The sequence below is a fragment of the Pelobates fuscus genome, chromosome 4, assembly GCF_036172605.1.
Source record: "Pelobates fuscus isolate aPelFus1 chromosome 4, aPelFus1.pri, whole genome shotgun sequence".
NCBI classification, from domain to species: Eukaryota; Metazoa; Chordata; class Amphibia; order Anura; family Pelobatidae; genus Pelobates; species Pelobates fuscus.
Genome location: NC_086320.1, coordinates 114,070,705 through 114,088,946, shown reverse-complemented (window position 1 = coordinate 114,088,946; position 18,242 = coordinate 114,070,705). Strand labels below are relative to the sequence as shown.

Sequence of the window (18,242 nt, the reverse complement as noted above, 5' to 3'; positions counted from 1 at the left end):
GTGTATGGGGAGTGTGGCATGACAGGGGCCAATGGGAGTCTTTTGCCAATTTAGGCTCCCACTGTTTCTTTAAGAGCGCGCCCGAGACCCACGGCGCGCTCTTAGATTCAGGCGGGACACGTGACCGCTTCTCGCGGTCACTGCCCGCCTTCCTGTTGCAGCCGTCGGATGAGCCGCGCGCGGCTCCTGCAGCAGCAGGACCGCGCGCGGCTCGAAGAGAGGACCACGGCCGGCCCCTGGATAAGGTAAGTAACGCTACAAAAGGCTCTCTAGATGTCTACAGGGCAGTCCATCTGCTGTACCTCAGATATTGGGGAAGTGTACCTTAGCTTTAGACGGTCACACTATATGTGACAGAAACAACTGGGTGAGATATCTAGGCACTTAATGGTAAATCCAGAGCAGACATTACTGGCAATGTTTCAAATCAGATGAGTCTTTATCAAGCCATAACTTTGAGTGCCCAGACCTCTCTGCTACATCTGGAATTAAGGTTATGCCACCTCGGTCTGTGAGGCACCTTGGGAGGATTCCAACATAATACATGTGCAGTCCCTCAACTCTGTTCAACTGCACTGTATATGACAATGGTAGGTAAAAAGTGCCAGAAAAACGTACTTAAAGTACTCTCCGTCTATTTCTGCGATCCAAAGTTGGACAGGCTATTGCGAAAGTTCCAAATCAACCCAGCTACAGCATTCAACACAAAGTATTGAAGACAGTACCACGTGCAGCTGTGCTTCAACTGGATCAAAATTCATTGTTGGTGGTTTAATAAACAAGCACTGAGTACTTTCAAATGAAACATGTTTATACCTTTAATTCCTCAAGTCACATCCAGTCATTCGAGGCCATGGGGAGCCTCTGTTTATTTAAGCTAAAGCTGTCCTGTTGTGTCCATATGTAGGGGAAGCATAAAATGTAAAGGTGACCATCTAGCATTTTCGTTTTTGTGTCCCAGTGGGAATGCTTCCATTCAATGCTTATTTTATTTAAAAGCTTGCATCTGAACCGTAATCATACTGTGAAAGTTGAGACCAGGCCAGCTATGTTACCTATTTAAACAAAGATTGTTCCAAGAATACCATGTTGAAAGACTCGAAAGTGGTCCAATAGAGGAACATAGTCATTTCACCAAGTGAATACACATTTTATTACCTCTGACATTTAAACATAGACCAGATAGAATCTAGCTTAGATCACTGATTGTACATTCTTTATCTTCTCATTTATTCTTTAGGTTCTCAGTGTGAGCATCATAGAACTGGTAGATGTTAATTATTCTCATCACACACTAACAATATTATTTTCAAGTGGTAATGTACTATATTGTCTTACACTAGTTGAGTAGGTTATTATGGTGTGAGTAGGTTATTATGGTGCATGGTTTTAGAACAGTACTTTTGCTTGTAATTCCTTCACTGCCAAGTGATTTGCAAAACAATCACCTACAAAATCAGTTTTCTATACTGTGTATTGTCAAATAATGTCCCTGTTATTTTTCTTTCCAAAATGCTTGGCTAGAAAATGCCCGGTGAACTACGATGGCCATGGGCCAAGGCCCACAGGGGAGATCAAAGGCTTTGTGCCATCACAGCCAGTGAATAAGGGCGGACCAGGGAGTCTCCACTCTGCCCCTCAGCCAGATGCAAAGTATTCTTCCCTTGAGCCCCAGTACTGACCCAGGAAGCACCTCTAATGGACGTCTGAGTGATTGAGAATGTCTGGTGGACAGCTGAAACGCGTCTCAGAGGGAGGATCCCAGTGTTTATTATTGATTTTATTTGATATAGTTATTACTATTTTTAAAATAATTACTTTTTCATTATTTGTTAATAAATCTTTGCTGAAATCAACAATGCTTACTAGTGATTCCCTTGTGGAAACTGCACCCTGGGTTCATAAGAGGGCATTGTCACTCTATATCTGACAATAAGTCTATAAACTTGGAGCAGTCATTCATGGGCTCTTAACTAAGGTGAGCAGGAATTCAGTGGGGATATTTGTTTTAAGTGTTTTTAAACCAAACAATATTGCACCATTAGGCTCTCCTTTATTGTATTCCATTTTACATCAACTTCTGGAAGTGTTTTATTACACCATCATAAAAGAAGGCTTTGCTGCCACCTCACGGGTACAGAAATCTGCACTTTTGGAGCCTTTATCGCTTTAAAAGGCTTCTTTAAATTGGAGTTTTTATTCACTCACTTTTAATATTAATTTTCTATTTACCACACAAAATTGCACTATTTTTTGTTTTGTATTTCCTTTTATATGTCTACATGCTGCCCCAGTAAATGCTTTAAGGGGTAAGTGTTATCCTACACAATTTTTAGCAGTGCACTCGCACTTTGTGTTTTTGGTGGGGCACATCATCTAAACACTAAGTTTTGTTTTTTATATTTGAGATTTTTTTTGTGTGATATAAGGAGTATCCACTAGAGTGTCACAGCTGCTGTTATTTATTTTCTCTTTATACTGCCTCTCTTGGCAAACTTATTACCTCTTTTGGATTCCACATAACACCCAGATATACCTCTTCTCCCCGGACCTTTCCCCTGCCGTCCTGCAACGTGTCAGTGCTTGCCTTTCTTTCATCTCTGACTTGATGTCCTCCCACTTTCTGAAACTCAATCTCTCTAAAACATAGCTCCTTGTCTTTCCTCCTCCTAATACTGATCCTCCTCTTTCGCTCTCCCTTCAGGTTTGTGGTACCCACATCAGTCCATCCTTGCAAGTGCACTGTCTTGGCGTCATACTTGATTCTGGCCTCACCTTTGAGCCTCACATCCAATATGTTGCCAAATCCTGTAGATTCCATCTTAAAAACATAGCCCGCATCCGCCCCTTTCTTACGCAAGATGCTACCAAGGAGCTTGTCCATGCTCTAGTAATTTCCTGCATGGATTATTGTAACACTCTCCTGATTGGTCTTCCCAAAAGCTGTACTGCAGCGCTGCAGTCCATAATGAACACTGCTGCCAGACTGATTTTCTTCTCTAGTCGGTTCTCTCACACCTCACCCCTCTGTCAGGCCTTACATTGGCTTCCTGTATGCTATAGGAGTCAATTCAAGGTACTAATTCACACCTATAAAGCACTGAACAACTCTAGCCCCTCTTATATCTCTTCACAGATCCATACGTATGTCCCTTCTCGGTCTCTCCGCTCTGCCCGTGACCACCTCCTGTCCGTTGTCCGCACCCATATGGCCAACTCACGCTTGCAGGACTTCTCGCGGGCGGCTCCCTTCCTATGGAATAGCCTGCCTACCACCATCAGACTCCTAGTCTTGCATCCTTTCAGAAGTGCCTTAAAACCCATCTCTTTAGGAAAGCTTATGGCCTCCCATATTAACCTCTACCTCACATACCTGTCTCTTGCTCTCTCCTAAAGAGCAGCCCACATTATTTGACTGCAAATTCCTGTCCTATTGTGTTTTACACCCCACCTCCTATAGAATGTAAGCTCGTTTGAGCAGGGTCCTCTCCAACCTATCATTTCTGTAAGTTTTTTGTAATTGTCTTATTTATAGTTAAATTCCCCTCTTATAACATTGTAAAGCGCTACGGAATCTGTTGGAGCTATATAAATGGCAATAATAATAATAATAATACATATATATATATAGTATTCACATTAAGCGCCAACTATCAAACCTATTTGTAATTATCTTGATCTTTGTCAAATAATGTGTTTCTTTTGAATATGCCTGGCTAGAAAATGCCCGGTGAACTGAGATGGCCATGGGCCAAGGCCAGGGTCAGCCTTAGGCCCGTAGGCGCCCTGTGCGACACACACACACACACAGGCAGACAGACACACACACACAGGCAGACACACACACAGAGGCAGATACACACACAGGCAGACACACACACACACACAGCCAGACAGACAACCACACACACACACACACAGGCAGGCAGACAGCCATACACACAGGCAGACAGTCAAACACACAGGTACTCACACACACAGGCAGACAGTCAAACACACAGGTACTCACACACACAGGCAGACAGTTGCACATACTCACACACACTCACAAACAGTCAGTCATACATGGTTACCTCCTTTATGGTCTGGGAGGAGTGAAGGCAGTGCAGCTTCACAGTCAGTGGGGAGATCAGCAGGATAAGGGCAGACCAGGGAGTCTCCACTCTGCCCCTCAGCCGGGTGCAAAGTATTCTTCCTGTGAGCCCAGTACTGACCCAGGAAGCCCCTCTAATGACCGTCTGAGTGACTGCCACTGGAGGTGTCCCTAGGGAGCAATGTAAACACTGCCTTTTCTATGAAAAGGCAGTGTTTACATGAAAATGCCTGCAGGGACATACTATACGTACTAAAACAACATTAAGCTGTAGTTGTTCTTTTAAGTCCTGTAATCTCAAAAAGATTCAAGAGACAGAAACTAAACGTTTTACTAACTTTTCATTAGGTGACAAGTCATGATCGATTTACCACCTATTTACCACCTATTTGCGTAAATGCACTATAAACAATATAACATATGCAAATGAGTAATGGAATTAAGAACCAGCATAAAAAGGCACTAACCTCTGAACACCAATTTTTATTTGTAATAAACCATCATAGTCTCTGACTCTTCTGCATTGACATTGTCTTCCATTAAATAACAGTCAATCTTTTTTCTATACGTTTTATAGGAGTGCTATACATTTCCTGCAACTCATTAGTACTTCGTTTTGCAGCATTGAGTTTCGTTAAAGCAAGCTCAAACATCTAAACCCAAGACAAAAACATCTGTGTAGTAATGCATTGACTGACATTGCTATTCTATTATTCTTGTGACCTATTGCAACTACCAGGAAAATCCTTCTATGAAACCAGAAGAGAATTAAGTAGAGTACCCTCTTATTCGGCAGTCCCCACTGTGTAGTGAGTGGTGGTCAATGGAAAACACATGGAGGAGCACGCCATTCAATCCAATCCAACGCACAACAGGTGAAGGTGAATAGATTTAAATAGTGTCCCCAAGACACCCTTTTTGAGGCTTGAATAAGTGACCTTTTACCACCAAGCAATAATTGCTTGAAATTTTTTAGCATGGCATTGATGCACAGTTAACATATATCTATGTGTGATAACAGCAATGTTGCATATAGATTACTATTCAAACAAACACAAAAATTATACTTATGCAAAGTTGCACTTTTTTACTTTTCATTTATTCATGCATCTTTTACAGAAATATGAGGAGGATGAATAACCTTGCTTTGCTACATTTTACAGAGAGCCTGAAATATAAATAAATAAATTTAAAAAAAAGTAAAAAAAAATACAATCTTTCTATATACAAGCTGCAGCGGTGGCATCTTCCTGCTCCTTCCCCTATACAGTGATGTTGGTGTATGGGGAAGTAATAGTGAAATTGGTTGTCCAGGAAGGAGTCAATGAACCACAAGCACCTTGTCCTTACTGCATGCCAAAGTCCAAATAGTCTCCATGACCGTGACCAGCAATACCAACCAATGCAAAGTCAGTTTATCCCGACAAGTCCGTTATATACTAGATCTGGGATCAGGGGTCAATTACAGGGAGTAAGGAGACTGCATGTAGCGGCCTTTATCTTAATGCTATGCAGCTCGCTTTAATGTTTAGTTAAACTCACAGTAAGTAACTCTTGTTTGAAGGACATTATGGGTATCATCAGACAAAGCCTTTCATGTTCATGTCATCTTTTTGCATTATTTAGCTCTCACCACATTTGCTTCCTTATTTTGTTTTCCTTTTACCCTCCATTACTCCTTCATTCTCCATTTCAACCTACATATTAAGGAGTAGCAAAATATGATTTTGTTACTTAAATTTTATTTTCTAGATTTATTTAATATGTAAGTAGAAAGATTCTTCTCTTTCCCCATTTTTGGGTAAGGACTAATAGATATGCGACTAGCATCTGTAAATTATCTACATGGCAACTCTCTGTTTTTCATCTCTCAACACCACATACTTCAATCTATGGAGAACCCAGCTTCAACTGTTTTCTTATCCTGTTATAGCTCAATCTGAAACTCCTGAAACTCTTTGATGACTCCTCAGCAAACATAACAATATATACAAAATCCTTTCAGAGCATCTCAGCTGTAATGCACGTCTGTTTTCATACTTCCTAAATGCTACATACATCTCCACACTACATAAATCTATTGGAAAATCAAGACAACTAGTCTACAAGGGCCCTCTTACACCTTAAATTATGGATTCTTCTTTCTTTTTGTTTTTTGTTTTCACTTCTTTCTTCACTGAGTCTTTTTCTGATTATGTTAACTACTAGCGGCATAATTTTCAACTGGTTTCCAGAAACCATCATTCTTTGTTTTTATGTCCCCTCCCCCAAAATTTGATCTCCCTCAAGTTTGTTTATAGTAAATTTGCTATAAAACAGAGATTTAAGCAAACATTATCTGTTTATTTATTAATTAATGCTATATTAAGTTTACCGTAGCTTCATATTTGAAATATTTAAGAATGGAGGCAATTGTCCAAGTTCTGAACCAAAACAAAACCTGGAATTTGTTCAACCATAATTTATCTTTCGTATTGAATGCACCCATACTTATTATATATCATTTTGTTCAGGAGAAACAGGGCTTTAATTTCACATCAAATATTTATAGACTTCAGTGGAGATGGGGAGTAGACATGTGCAATTCGTTTCGGGCCGAATATGAATTCGGACGAATTTCGTGCAATTCGGACATTCGGGTACTTCCGAATGTCCGAATAGCCGAAGTGCCGAATTACAGAGGTCCCGAAGTTACAATTTAATATGAATAAAACCTAAAAAAGTGTGAGAAATTAAAAAATGTTATTTTCCAAGTTCTGAATGGCATTTAACTGTGAATGTCATAATACTGCTAGCTTTTACTGCAATAAAAACATGCATATTTGTGTTCTGTGATTTCCCACCGTCATGGGGGTTGTACCCCAACTTACAGGAATGGCGAATCCCACAAACAGAGGTTCTATATATGCTAATTACTGTGTCACCTAGATAACGTGGTCATTTTAGGGGCGGGTGTGAAGTAAAAAAAAAGAAGCCAATATAGCGGGCAGAGTATATACTATTTACAGGGAAAAACAGAAGCATGGCCTGAGGACAGGAGCAGTGTGGCCACGCGGCTCGAGCAGGGGAGCAGCACCGGAGCCTCGTGCAGGTCAGTCTGTGACATCCACAAGTAAAAAGATGACCCCCATGTACAGGCTTCATGATGTATTGGTAAAGTTACAGAGTCAAATATAGGGCTTTATCATTTCAGTTTTTACACATTGAAATTTGACAGATTGGTTTGTTGGGCCTATGTTGCCTTTAAGACCACATAGCATCCCAGGAATCAAAAACCCTCATCATGGCATACCCTTTGCAAAAGTAGACAAAGCAGGGTATTTCAAATGGGGTATGTCCAGTCTTTTTAGTAGCCACTTAGTCACAAACCCTGGATGAGAATTGAGCAGTGAGACTGCAGGGTCATGATCTATACACCAAAATTGCTTCATTAAACTAAAGTTGTTTTGGTGACTATAGTGTCCCTTTAAAGCCAATGCCATTCTAGACATAATGACACATCCTAACTTGTCTATACTATGTAAAGATTGGCCATTTTCCTTTTTAGAGTTTGTTGAAGTAGGAGTAGAGAGAAAGCAAAATCATAGAGTGATACAGAGATAGACAGTGTGATATAGTATGATGGAGTGACGATTGTGAAGAGGTGTTAGTTTCTGTATATTCACATACACACACACACACACACACAAACAAACATATATATATATATACACACACGACAGATAGATAGATAGGTAGATGTTCATTTTATGGCAGTTTATTTAGCACAGTATACACAGCATATGCAAATCATATGCTAACAGATGTAATAAAGGAATTCAAAGGATATACAACCGCTATGAACATTTAACGTTACCTCTTTTTCTTCTGCGGTTTTCCTCAGTGATTTTAATATATTTTCATGCTTTACTTCATTTGCTTCCATTACTTTTTTCATTTGCCTAATTCCTTGTAAAGCATTCTTTATCTCATGTTCCACATATTCCTCACCGATCTTAGATAGCACTGAACATAAAAGGCATGCAATAATCAATAAAGCACACTATTTCCTTTATGTAACTGAGCCTAGATATTGTAACGAAGCAGCTGCAAACACTATCCTGGATTTTTCCCAAGACAAAAATGTACAGCACTGGATAACCAATAGCATGTAAAATAAATCAAGGACCTAGTAACTATCGAAGCTACCCTTTGCTTTCTGAACAGCTTCAAAAGTACTTAGGTTATATGCATCTGATGAGATATTGCACCAATCTTAAAGAAGGAAAGCTTCCAGTCCTTTATGGTATCAGTGGTGTTTAGACGTGTTGATTAATGCAACCACTGTCAGATATCTTTAACAGCTCACATGCAACATGATGAAGTAACAGTGCTCGCTCCATAGGGTGATTATTTAAAGGACCACTATAGGCACCCAGACCACTTCAGCTTAATGAAGTGGTCTGGGTGCCAGGTCCAGCTAGGTTTAACCCTTTTTGCTGTAAACGTAGCAGTTTCAGAGAAACTGCTATATTTACAATAGGGTTAATCCAGCCTCTAGTGGCTGTTTCATTGACAGCCGCTAGAGGCACTTCCGCGCTTCTCACTGTGATTTTCACAGTGAGAAGACACCAGCATCCATAGGAAAGCATTGAGAATGCTTTCCTATGGACTGGCTGAATGCGCGCGCGGCTCTTGCCGCGCATGCGCATTCAGCCGATGGCGGAAAAAGAGGGAGGAGAGTCCCAGCGCCGAGGGAGCGCTGGAAAAGAGGTAAGATTTTAACCCCTTCCTCCCCCTTCAGCGCCACGGGAGTGGGACCCTGAGGATGGGGGCACCCTCAGGGCACTATAGTGGTCCTTTAAATCTGCCTCTATGTTTCTAACCTTAGAACAGGGGTAGGCAACCTTCGGTACTCCAGACAATGTGGACTACATCTCCCCTAATGCTTTGCCACCATTATGGGAGATGTAGTCCACAATATCTGGAGTGCCAAAGGTTGCCTAACGCTGCCTGGCTATTCAGCCTCCTGAGGGCACATAAAGTCTGCTTTAAGGATCATTTAAACATTAAGTCAATATTTTAGGACGTGATGTTATATTACACGTTGTTAATCAGGCTTCCCTTCTCTAGACCTTCTGAAGAAAAGATTTTCCTGTCTCTCACACAGTTTGTGTTTGGTTAGGTGCAGCAATCTGTTGAATTCCTGTCAGACAGTTCTATCTAACTCCTCTTCTTCAACATTTTCTGTTCAGGAATGGAACTCTTTAAACCTTCAAAAAGTTTTTTTGAAAATCCTGATAATATTGTGGCGCTCTTGGGACATAATAATTTACATACTTTGCTGAATCTCAGACAAGCTGGTAATCTCCATGAGTTCCACCGTTTTCACTAGCTGCTACTGGGTGACAATTGTGTTCCCTACAGTTAATAAGCCCTTCTGATAATTGTTCCCTGCAAACTCTATTCTCCCAAGCACTGGATTAATTTATATTCTATTTTAATCACATTAGGCAAAAAACAGGCACACAGGTTATGCTGAAATGATGTGGATCTATGCAGCAATCATACATTTGCAAGTCCCTTAAAATCTACCACTGAGTTCTGTAGAAACATTTGACATAATAAATTGACACATAATGCATAAGTATGATATGCCAATACGTTCATCCCTGTGGGACTTTTTGACAAAGTACCTTTTAATTTTTTGCTGTCAATCCTATTGTGTTCTTCTGATGTAGGTGCTGTTTGAATGTAATTTAGCCATAGCAGAGATGTTAGTAGTAAAATAAACAGCTTCATATTCCTCCTAGCAAATAAAAGAAAACACATATAAAATCACTCACTCTTACAATATACTTTTCAGTTGCCACAATATAGGTAAAACATGTGCAGTGGTTACTTGTATCCAGTGGTGTATTTAGGATTTGTGCTGCCCTAGGCAGGACGGTGCTCGGGCACCCCCCCCCCCCAAATTTTAATTTTCCCCACCCCCTCCTGTCAAGGCCGCACTTTGACTGACAGACGCACACTCACTGACAGACGCACACTCACTGACAGACGCATACACTCACAGACAGACGCATACACTCAGTGACAGATGCATACACTCATTGCCAGACACACACTCTCATATACACTGACAAACAATGACATACACACGCACTATTACTTGGACACACACTGACAGACGCACGCACTCACTGACAGATGCACACTCACCGACAGACGCATACACTCACTGTCAGACGCATACACTCAGTGACAGACGCATACACTCATTGACAGACACACACTCTCATATGCACTGACAAACAATGACATGCACACACACTAATACTTGTCACACACTGACAGACGCACACTCTCACTGACAGACGCACGCACTCACTGACCGACACATACACACTCAATGACTAACACACACATTCATTCACATAGACACACTTACAGACACACACACACACACATACACACTTACAGACACACACACACACACACACATTCACTTACAGACACACACATACACACCTACAGACACATACACACATACACATTTCTCCCAACACTGGGAGAGCTGGAGTGGATTCCTTACCTGCGGTCCAGTAGGGCTGCTGGTCAGGCAGGCAGCGGGCGGACAGGCTGAGTAGACGAGGGAGCTCTGATTTTCCTGCTCAGCTCCCTCGCGCGCCGCTTAGTGATGCTGGGAGCCGGAGTGACGTCATATTTATTAAGCGGCACGGAGGGAGCTGAGCAGGAAGAGCTCAGATGAGTATACTCCCTCGCTGCCGGCCGCCTTTGGGGGGGGGGCTCAAAAGTGGCCAGCCAGCTCTTGAGTCCCCCAGGACACGAGGCAAGCAAGGGATCTGCCTGGGCGTTGGGGTGGCTTTTTTTGCCGCCCAATGCAAAGTGCCGCCAAAGGCAGATGCCTGGTTTGCCTCACGGTAGACACGTCCCTGCTTGTATCTTAAAGGGACTCTACAGGCACCTAGGCTTCTTCATCTTCATTGAAGTGGCCTGGGTGCTGTGTCCATGTCCCAATTAGTACATTGCAGTACTAAGACAGCCTCTAGTGGCATTTTCCATGTGGCATTTTGGCTCAGATGAATTTCCACCATGCTATTATTTTGGGAAAACTATTCAGACGAAGTGCAAAAATTTGACTCACAGACCAAGTGAAAAGAAGTAATCAATACAGGGGAAAAAAGGAGGAGAACAAAAATAACTATTTATATATTAATTATTAAATAAATTCTATATAAATATAAAATGTATTTTTATTGCTGTAGAGGTTATGGTATCAAGGGTGCCCTGGTATTCCTCCATTGTCAGTTTTCGAACCACTTTAGAATGGCTTATTTTTTTACCCGTGGTCTGCCGGCACCCTTCCTTATCTCAATTACAGCCTACAGAGAACAAGAAGCTCTCTTTCTGATAAGACAGAGAACTCCTGGTTCTCTGTAGGCTTCAGTGGAGATGGGGAAGAGACATGTGCAATTAGTTTTGGGCCGAATATGAATTCGGACAAATTTCGGGCATTTCGGACATTTGGGTACTTCCGAATGTCCGAATAGCCGAAGTGCCGAATTGCCGAAGTGCTGAATTACAGAGGTCCCGAAGTTACCGAATTTCCGAAGTGTCGAAATGCCGAAGTTCCGAAGTGCTGAAGTGCCGAAGTTCCGAAGTTGCCAAAGTTCCGAAGTGCCAAAGTGCCGATTTGCCGAAGTTCCGAAGCACAGTATTGCCTAAGTACTAATATACTTACCCAGTGGAAGAAGAAGAATGTTACACTGTATACAATTTTAAATAAAAAGTATACAAACATAGCCAGGATTCAGCTGTAAGCATTTGCAACACTTACAACAATCAAGTAATATACATTCATATAAAATGTAAGTTACTTAGCCTGTCAATGTAATGACAGGAATGAATAAGTAGATAACTCCCTAATTTCCACGGTATTAGGGAGCTATCTACTAAAAGGCTGAAAGACCTCAATTGGTCTTTCAGCCAAATTTACTAAAACTAAGTAAAAATTACTTAGTATTAGTAAATTATGCCCCTACTCGCTATACCGCTAGTAGGGGCATGTCTATTAAACAGTGAGCCTCAGGCTGCTCACTATAAAAAACAAACAAAAAAAAACGTCCCCCCTCCCCCTCCTAACCTGAAGGAGGGACCTATTGCCCACCCTGGCCCCCACCTCTGAATGGTGGGTGGGGGCCCTAAAGTGAAGTAATGGGGGGGACACCTAATGTCCTCCCCCCTGGGCCCCACCTCTGAGCGGAGGGTGGGGGCCCTAAATACTAATTGGGGGGACCTAATGTCCTCCCCCTTGGCCCCCACCCCTGAGCGGTGAGTGGGGGCCCTGAATTAGAATGAGGGGGCAGGACCTAATGTCCTCCCCCCTGGCCCCCACCCCTCAGTGGTGGGTGGGAGCCCTAAAATACTAATTAGGAGGACGACATAATGTCCTCCCCCAGGCCCCCACCCCTGGGCGGTGGGTGGGGACCCTAAATAAAAAAAAATAACCCCCTCTCCCCCGGGTGACTAGGGGTCCCCAAACCCCTAGTCACCCCCTCCCCCCCAAAAATTAACCCCTACCTACCCTCCTCACCCTAAAATAATGAGGGGGGATCATTTAACTAAGTAGCTGAAAAAAAAAATAGAAGAAAACTTACCATTTGATGTTTTCTTTCTTCTAAAATCGTATTTTTTCAGCCCCAAAAAAGGCCAAATAAAAAGCCATAATAACCGACTCACTTAAAAAAAAAAAAAATAATAATAATCCTTCTTCACCCAGCGAGGGCTCCGCGCAGACTGAGCTCTGCAAGGCGGGGGAAGGCTTATAAAGCCTTGCCCCGCCCTGCAATTAGGCTCAGAGCACTCTGATTGGTGGGTTTAAGCCATCCAATCAGAGTGCTCTGACAGGTAAATGAAGAGACTGACAGGTAAGTCTCTACATTTACCTGTCACAGCACTCTGATTGGTTGGTTTGAAATCCACCAATCAGAGTGCTCTGTGTCATTTTACACAGCGTGGGAAAGTTCTTTGGAATTTCCCCACACTGTGTAATTTGACTCATAACTCTCTGATTGGTGGATTAAGTAACCAATCAGAGAGTTATGAGTGGTGGGTGGGGGCCAGGGGGGAGGACATTAGGTCCTCCCCCCTCATTCTAATTTAGGTGCCCCACCCACCGCTCAGGGGTGGGGGCCGGGGCGGAGGACAATAGGTCCCCCCCATTATTTTACTTTAGGGCCTCCACCCGCCACTCAGGGGTGGGGGCCGGGAGGGGGCAATAGCCCCTCCCCCTTTAGTTTAAAAGGTGGGGGCTCGGGAGGGGGGACCCAGTTTTTTAATTTTTCATTTTTTTTTAACAGTGAACAGTCACTGACTGCGCACTGTTTAATAGAGATGCCCCTACTCGCGGTATAGTGAGTAGGGGCACAATTTACTAATACTAAGTAATTTTTACTTAGTAAATTTGGCTGAAAGACCAATTTAGGTCTTTCAGCCTTTTGGTAGATAACTCCCTAATACTGTGGGAATTAGGGAGTTACCTACCAAGCGGCTGCAAGAGACGTTCCGAAGCACCGAATACCCGAAGTTGCCGAAGTTGCCGAAGTTCCGAAATGCCGAATTGCCGAATTGCCGAAGTCCCGAATTTCGGAATGCCGTACCGAAACGAAAATTTTTCCCATGCACATGCCTAATGGGGAGTGGTTTCGGCTGACAATAGGTAGCTGGGTAGCAGACCCCTGAGCTAGCCCTGCACTGCAGGATTTAACTCAGGAGAGCTCACAAAAACTCTTAAGAATTAGCTCTCAGCGCTCTGTAGGCCAGTGATGGCTAACCTTGACACCATAGCTGTAGTAGTCCTAGAGAGCGCTGCTTAGTGTACACCAGGTAAGAAGCCAAACCTTTCTTAAACAGTTTGCCTATTTAAATTTGTGGGCACAAGGATACCACTATCACCATAGAAACTACAGCATGCAGTAGTGGTTATGGTGTTTGGAGTGTTCCTTTAAAAAAAATAGCAATTTATCACATAAGCAAAATTTGACTATTTATCAAGCCTCATCTGAAGCCTCTGCCACAACACTGTTCACTTTAGCCTATACTGCTAATTTTATACCGCTATACAAATGTGATAAATCTATACCCACTTCAAAGTCTTCCAAATCTCTCTCCCCCATTGCAGACATTATTTCCCACTTCAGCCTCATCAACCATTTGTTTAATAAACTACACGTTACTTTAGCTTCAGCGGGGTTGTAGTGACTTAAAAAACATGTCAGATTTGTAAAAGGTAGACATTCTATACTTTACTTCTGATGATCCCGATTCCCATGTTGTGTTTGCATAAAGAGTTGAAAATGTAAATTCAATGATGGTGACAAAACATCTCTTTTCTTAGCAATAAACACCTTCAACAAAGTAGGTGATTCAAATAGATGTGACTAGTGATTCATTATATATCATATCATTATCTGCTATTTTGAATATTTGAAGAAGAGGAAATATGCTTCATCAAAACACAACATAGTCATATGCAGTGGATATTATCCAAATGTATTCTACAAGCTATTTCAAATAACAGTCCGCATAAAATGACCGAACAACGTCTGATGCATTTCCCAATACAGTTTATAAAGCAGATGTGAGGTTTATATAAGGATATACAAGTTTTTACTTTCTGTTTAAAACAATAACAAAAATAAATGGTTCAAGATATTTAAGGACAATTCTGTACTCACGTTAGATTATCAATTTAAATACTGGCATGTCAATCAATAATAGTGAAAAATAACCAATGAAATATTGATGTGATTGATTTGTGATGAAAGAAGCATATAAAGTATTATTTTTACACACAGATTGCTTTTGTGTGTGTTTATGTCAATAAAGATTAGACCAAGCAATTTGACAGGAAGGCTTGAAATGCTATAATAATGTACAGTAAATCTGTGATCAAAGCAAACATATACAGCAAATTAATAATAAAATACACCATGGAGTTAGTTATATATACATCAAACCTGCAGTGTATAAAAGCAGCATTGTCAGAACCGTTTCTGATACGTGAATGATTTATATTTAAAGGAAATATAAGTACTTCAAATGTGCACTCTGTTTAGCATCATTACTTTAAAATATAATAAATCTAAATTGATTAAAAAAAGAATACCAGAATGATAAATTTCTCTCTTCTGTGAATCTGATACTGTAGGCTCTCAGATGTTCGGTTCCGAAGAATAGTGAGGATTTTCCTAGTACCTACTTATCTGTTGACTTGGCTGTTAATCCAATTATCAGAATAAATTGTGATTAGGCTAATGAGTTCATGTCACTCATTCTGGATCACTAATCTCTGTATATGTGTTAGCAAACAAGCACTAGGTGAAGTACTTCATATAATTAAAAATATTTTAGTTGAATGTAGGAGGTAGGAGAATGTATCGTAGATTCTTTTATGCCAGATTCACAAAATCAGTTGATCATGACGTAACTTGGTTTCTATCAGTGGTGCATAATTGCTGCCTCTTCATGCTTGCTGCCGTCCCTATTGATTGCTATGGAGTTCATTCTCACTAATGGAATTATTTCTCAGGGAAATCAACTGTATAAGTCATGGGAACATCTGCCAACACAGCACATGGCAGCAACTCTTCATGGCCTCTTTTGACTCTTTGAATTGTAGAGATGACTAGGATGATACTCATATAGGAGGTGCTTTCTCCAATTTGCTCTTTCCTATCTTCAGCCAATTCCTAACAGATTTTGTTTGGAATGATCAGTGGCGTGGGATGACACTTTTCATCCAAATACGACCTTTATCTACTTAAAGGACCACTCTAGGCACCCAGACCACTTCAGCTTAATGAAGTGGTCTGGGTGCCAGGTCCAGCTAGGGTTAACTAATTGTTTTATAAACATAGCAGTTTCAGAGAAACTGCTATGTTTATCAATTAGTTAAGCTTTCCCCCTAATTCTCTAGTGGCTGTCTCACTGACAGCCGCTAGAGGCGCTTGCGTGATTCTCACTGTGAAAATCACAGTGAGAGCACGCAAGCGTCCATAGGAAAGCATTATGAATGCTTTCCTATGTGACCGGCTGAATGCGCGCGCAGCTCTTGCCGCGCGTGCGCATTCAGCCGACGGGGAGGAACGGAGGCGGAGAGGAGGAGGAGAGCTCCCCGCCCAGCGCTGGAAAAAGGTAAGTTTTTACCCCTTTCCCCTTTCCAGAGCCGGGCGGGAGGGGGTCCCTGAGGGTGGGGGCACCCTCAGGGCACTCTAGTGCCAGGAAAACGAGTATGCTTTCCTGGCACTAGAGTGGTCCTTTAAAGCCTGTTTGACTTTGGATGGTTCCACCATATCTAGTTGGTAGGCCCACACAATCGTGCTTTTGTGGCTCACAGCTGAAAGTGCCAAATGTGTCCATGTAAATTTATGTCTATGTATGTGTATGTGTGAGTGTGTGTCTACATATGTGTTCACATGATCTATGGATGTCTGGTATTGTGTTTATTGACGTGTGTTAGTGTGCATCCGTATACCTATGTATATATACTAATTGTAGGTTATTTGAACTTTAGTGATAGAATAATCTGAATTGTAACAGTAGGCAAATATTTGTGGGGGCTCTAAATATTTAAACAATTGGGGACTTAGTGTTCCCCACCCTTGCTCCCACCAATTGTCAGGTGACTAGAAGCATCCAATTGTAAAGCGTTCTTTACAATTTACTACTCACCAAATCTTGCATTATACATTAAATAAAATCATATGTGCTGCATAAGATTATGCTTGCCTTTTTATCTATTCCAAGATCTGGCAAATATTATATTTTGAAAGTGATACACAAAGCATATCAAAGTGATACACAAAGCATATCAGGATACAATTTTCCATAGCACAGACAAAATACATTGATCACCACATGCTGTCTGTAAGTCTTAAAATTCTTACTGTAGGTTTCAATGGGTCGGGAAAAGTCTGGAATGCACAAAATGGCCACCTGCGTGTCTATTTTATAAAGTCCTAATTCCATTTAAACTGGGGGCTGAAGAACTCAAAAAAAGGTAATTTCACAAGACCTGCACTTTATGCAACACAAAGTCACATAACCAATTTTGTACAACAAAACATATTAACATTTGTGTATTACCTCTAATTATTTTAAAACAAAAGGAAGCTGTCAATGTACTGTTCCTGGCAGGCGTGTGGATAATTTCAGTATGTCTGGCATTTGTCTGGAACATTATGACCATATGTACTAAAGACACGATACCTTTTGGCTCATGGCCTTCAATGTATGACAGAGCTTCCAATAAATACAGACATGATTTGTTAGGAATCTGTGGCAGACAGAAAATAAATACGTGTTTCACGTTTCCTTATTTCATTTTTAAGAGGTAACATCTTGATATTATTTAACTAATTGAGATCTGGCCGGATTGAACAGTTTGTCTCAGAATTAGGTGTACTATGAATGGAATGATATGTGGTATTGGCGGAAAAATGCATTTATGATTAAATGGAGACTAGAGAAAGATCCAGCATGAGCCATTCCAATTCCCAAATGGAAGACAAGGCAGGTTTTAAGGAAATCCCTGCTATATCATAGGATTTTGAATAAATATTGTGCAGCAAAGATAAGGACAGATTTCTATTCCAAATGGCATTTGGTATAAGATTTTAGTTATTTTCATCCTCTGAAGTTGTATTTCAAATTCAATAAAGAATATTCAGAATGGTAAATTACAGTCTATGGGTCAATTCAGAGGAACAGGAGGAGCAGAGAATAATCAAGATGTCAATGAATAAAATATGTTTAAACAATGCTCTTGTGACGGAGCTCAGTATCCAGCTTGAGTGTCTCTGTTAAGGATCCCTCTCTTTCAGCACTGGAAACCTGAAATGATTATAGCTGTTATATCTGTCTCCCCCAAACATTAGACTTAGTGATGGGGGAATAAGAACTGGTTTATTGAGAACAAGGCACAGTTTTATATACCCGACCCTAACTGGGGATCCATGGCTTGAACAATGAAAATCCCACCCAGGTGCCTCCAAGTCTGGGAAATAACTAGATCAGTAACTGCTAAGCTAATCATCCCCCAGACATCTTGGGGCCATTACAATACAGTGGAACCTCGAAACTGGAA

General features: G+C 41.3%; 1 protein-coding gene across 2 annotated transcripts in view; it reads right to left on the bottom strand.

Moving 5' to 3' along the window:
• Positions 1–15,314, bottom strand: part of CLUL1 (clusterin like 1) — a 33,719-nt gene extending 18,405 nt beyond the window's left edge. For both annotated transcript variants that reach the window (XM_063451502.1, XM_063451503.1), the window contains exons 1-3: positions 15,264–15,314; positions 9,769–9,881; positions 7,950–8,098 (exon numbers count right to left, since the gene is read on the bottom strand). In XM_063451502.1, coding sequence (XP_063307572.1) covers positions 7,950–8,098; positions 9,769–9,874 — 255 coding nt within the window. In that variant the 5' untranslated portion in view covers positions 9,875–9,881; positions 15,264–15,314. The remainder of the gene's footprint in view (positions 1–7,949; positions 8,099–9,768; positions 9,882–15,263) is intronic.
• Positions 15,315–18,242: the final 2,928 nt, after the last annotated feature.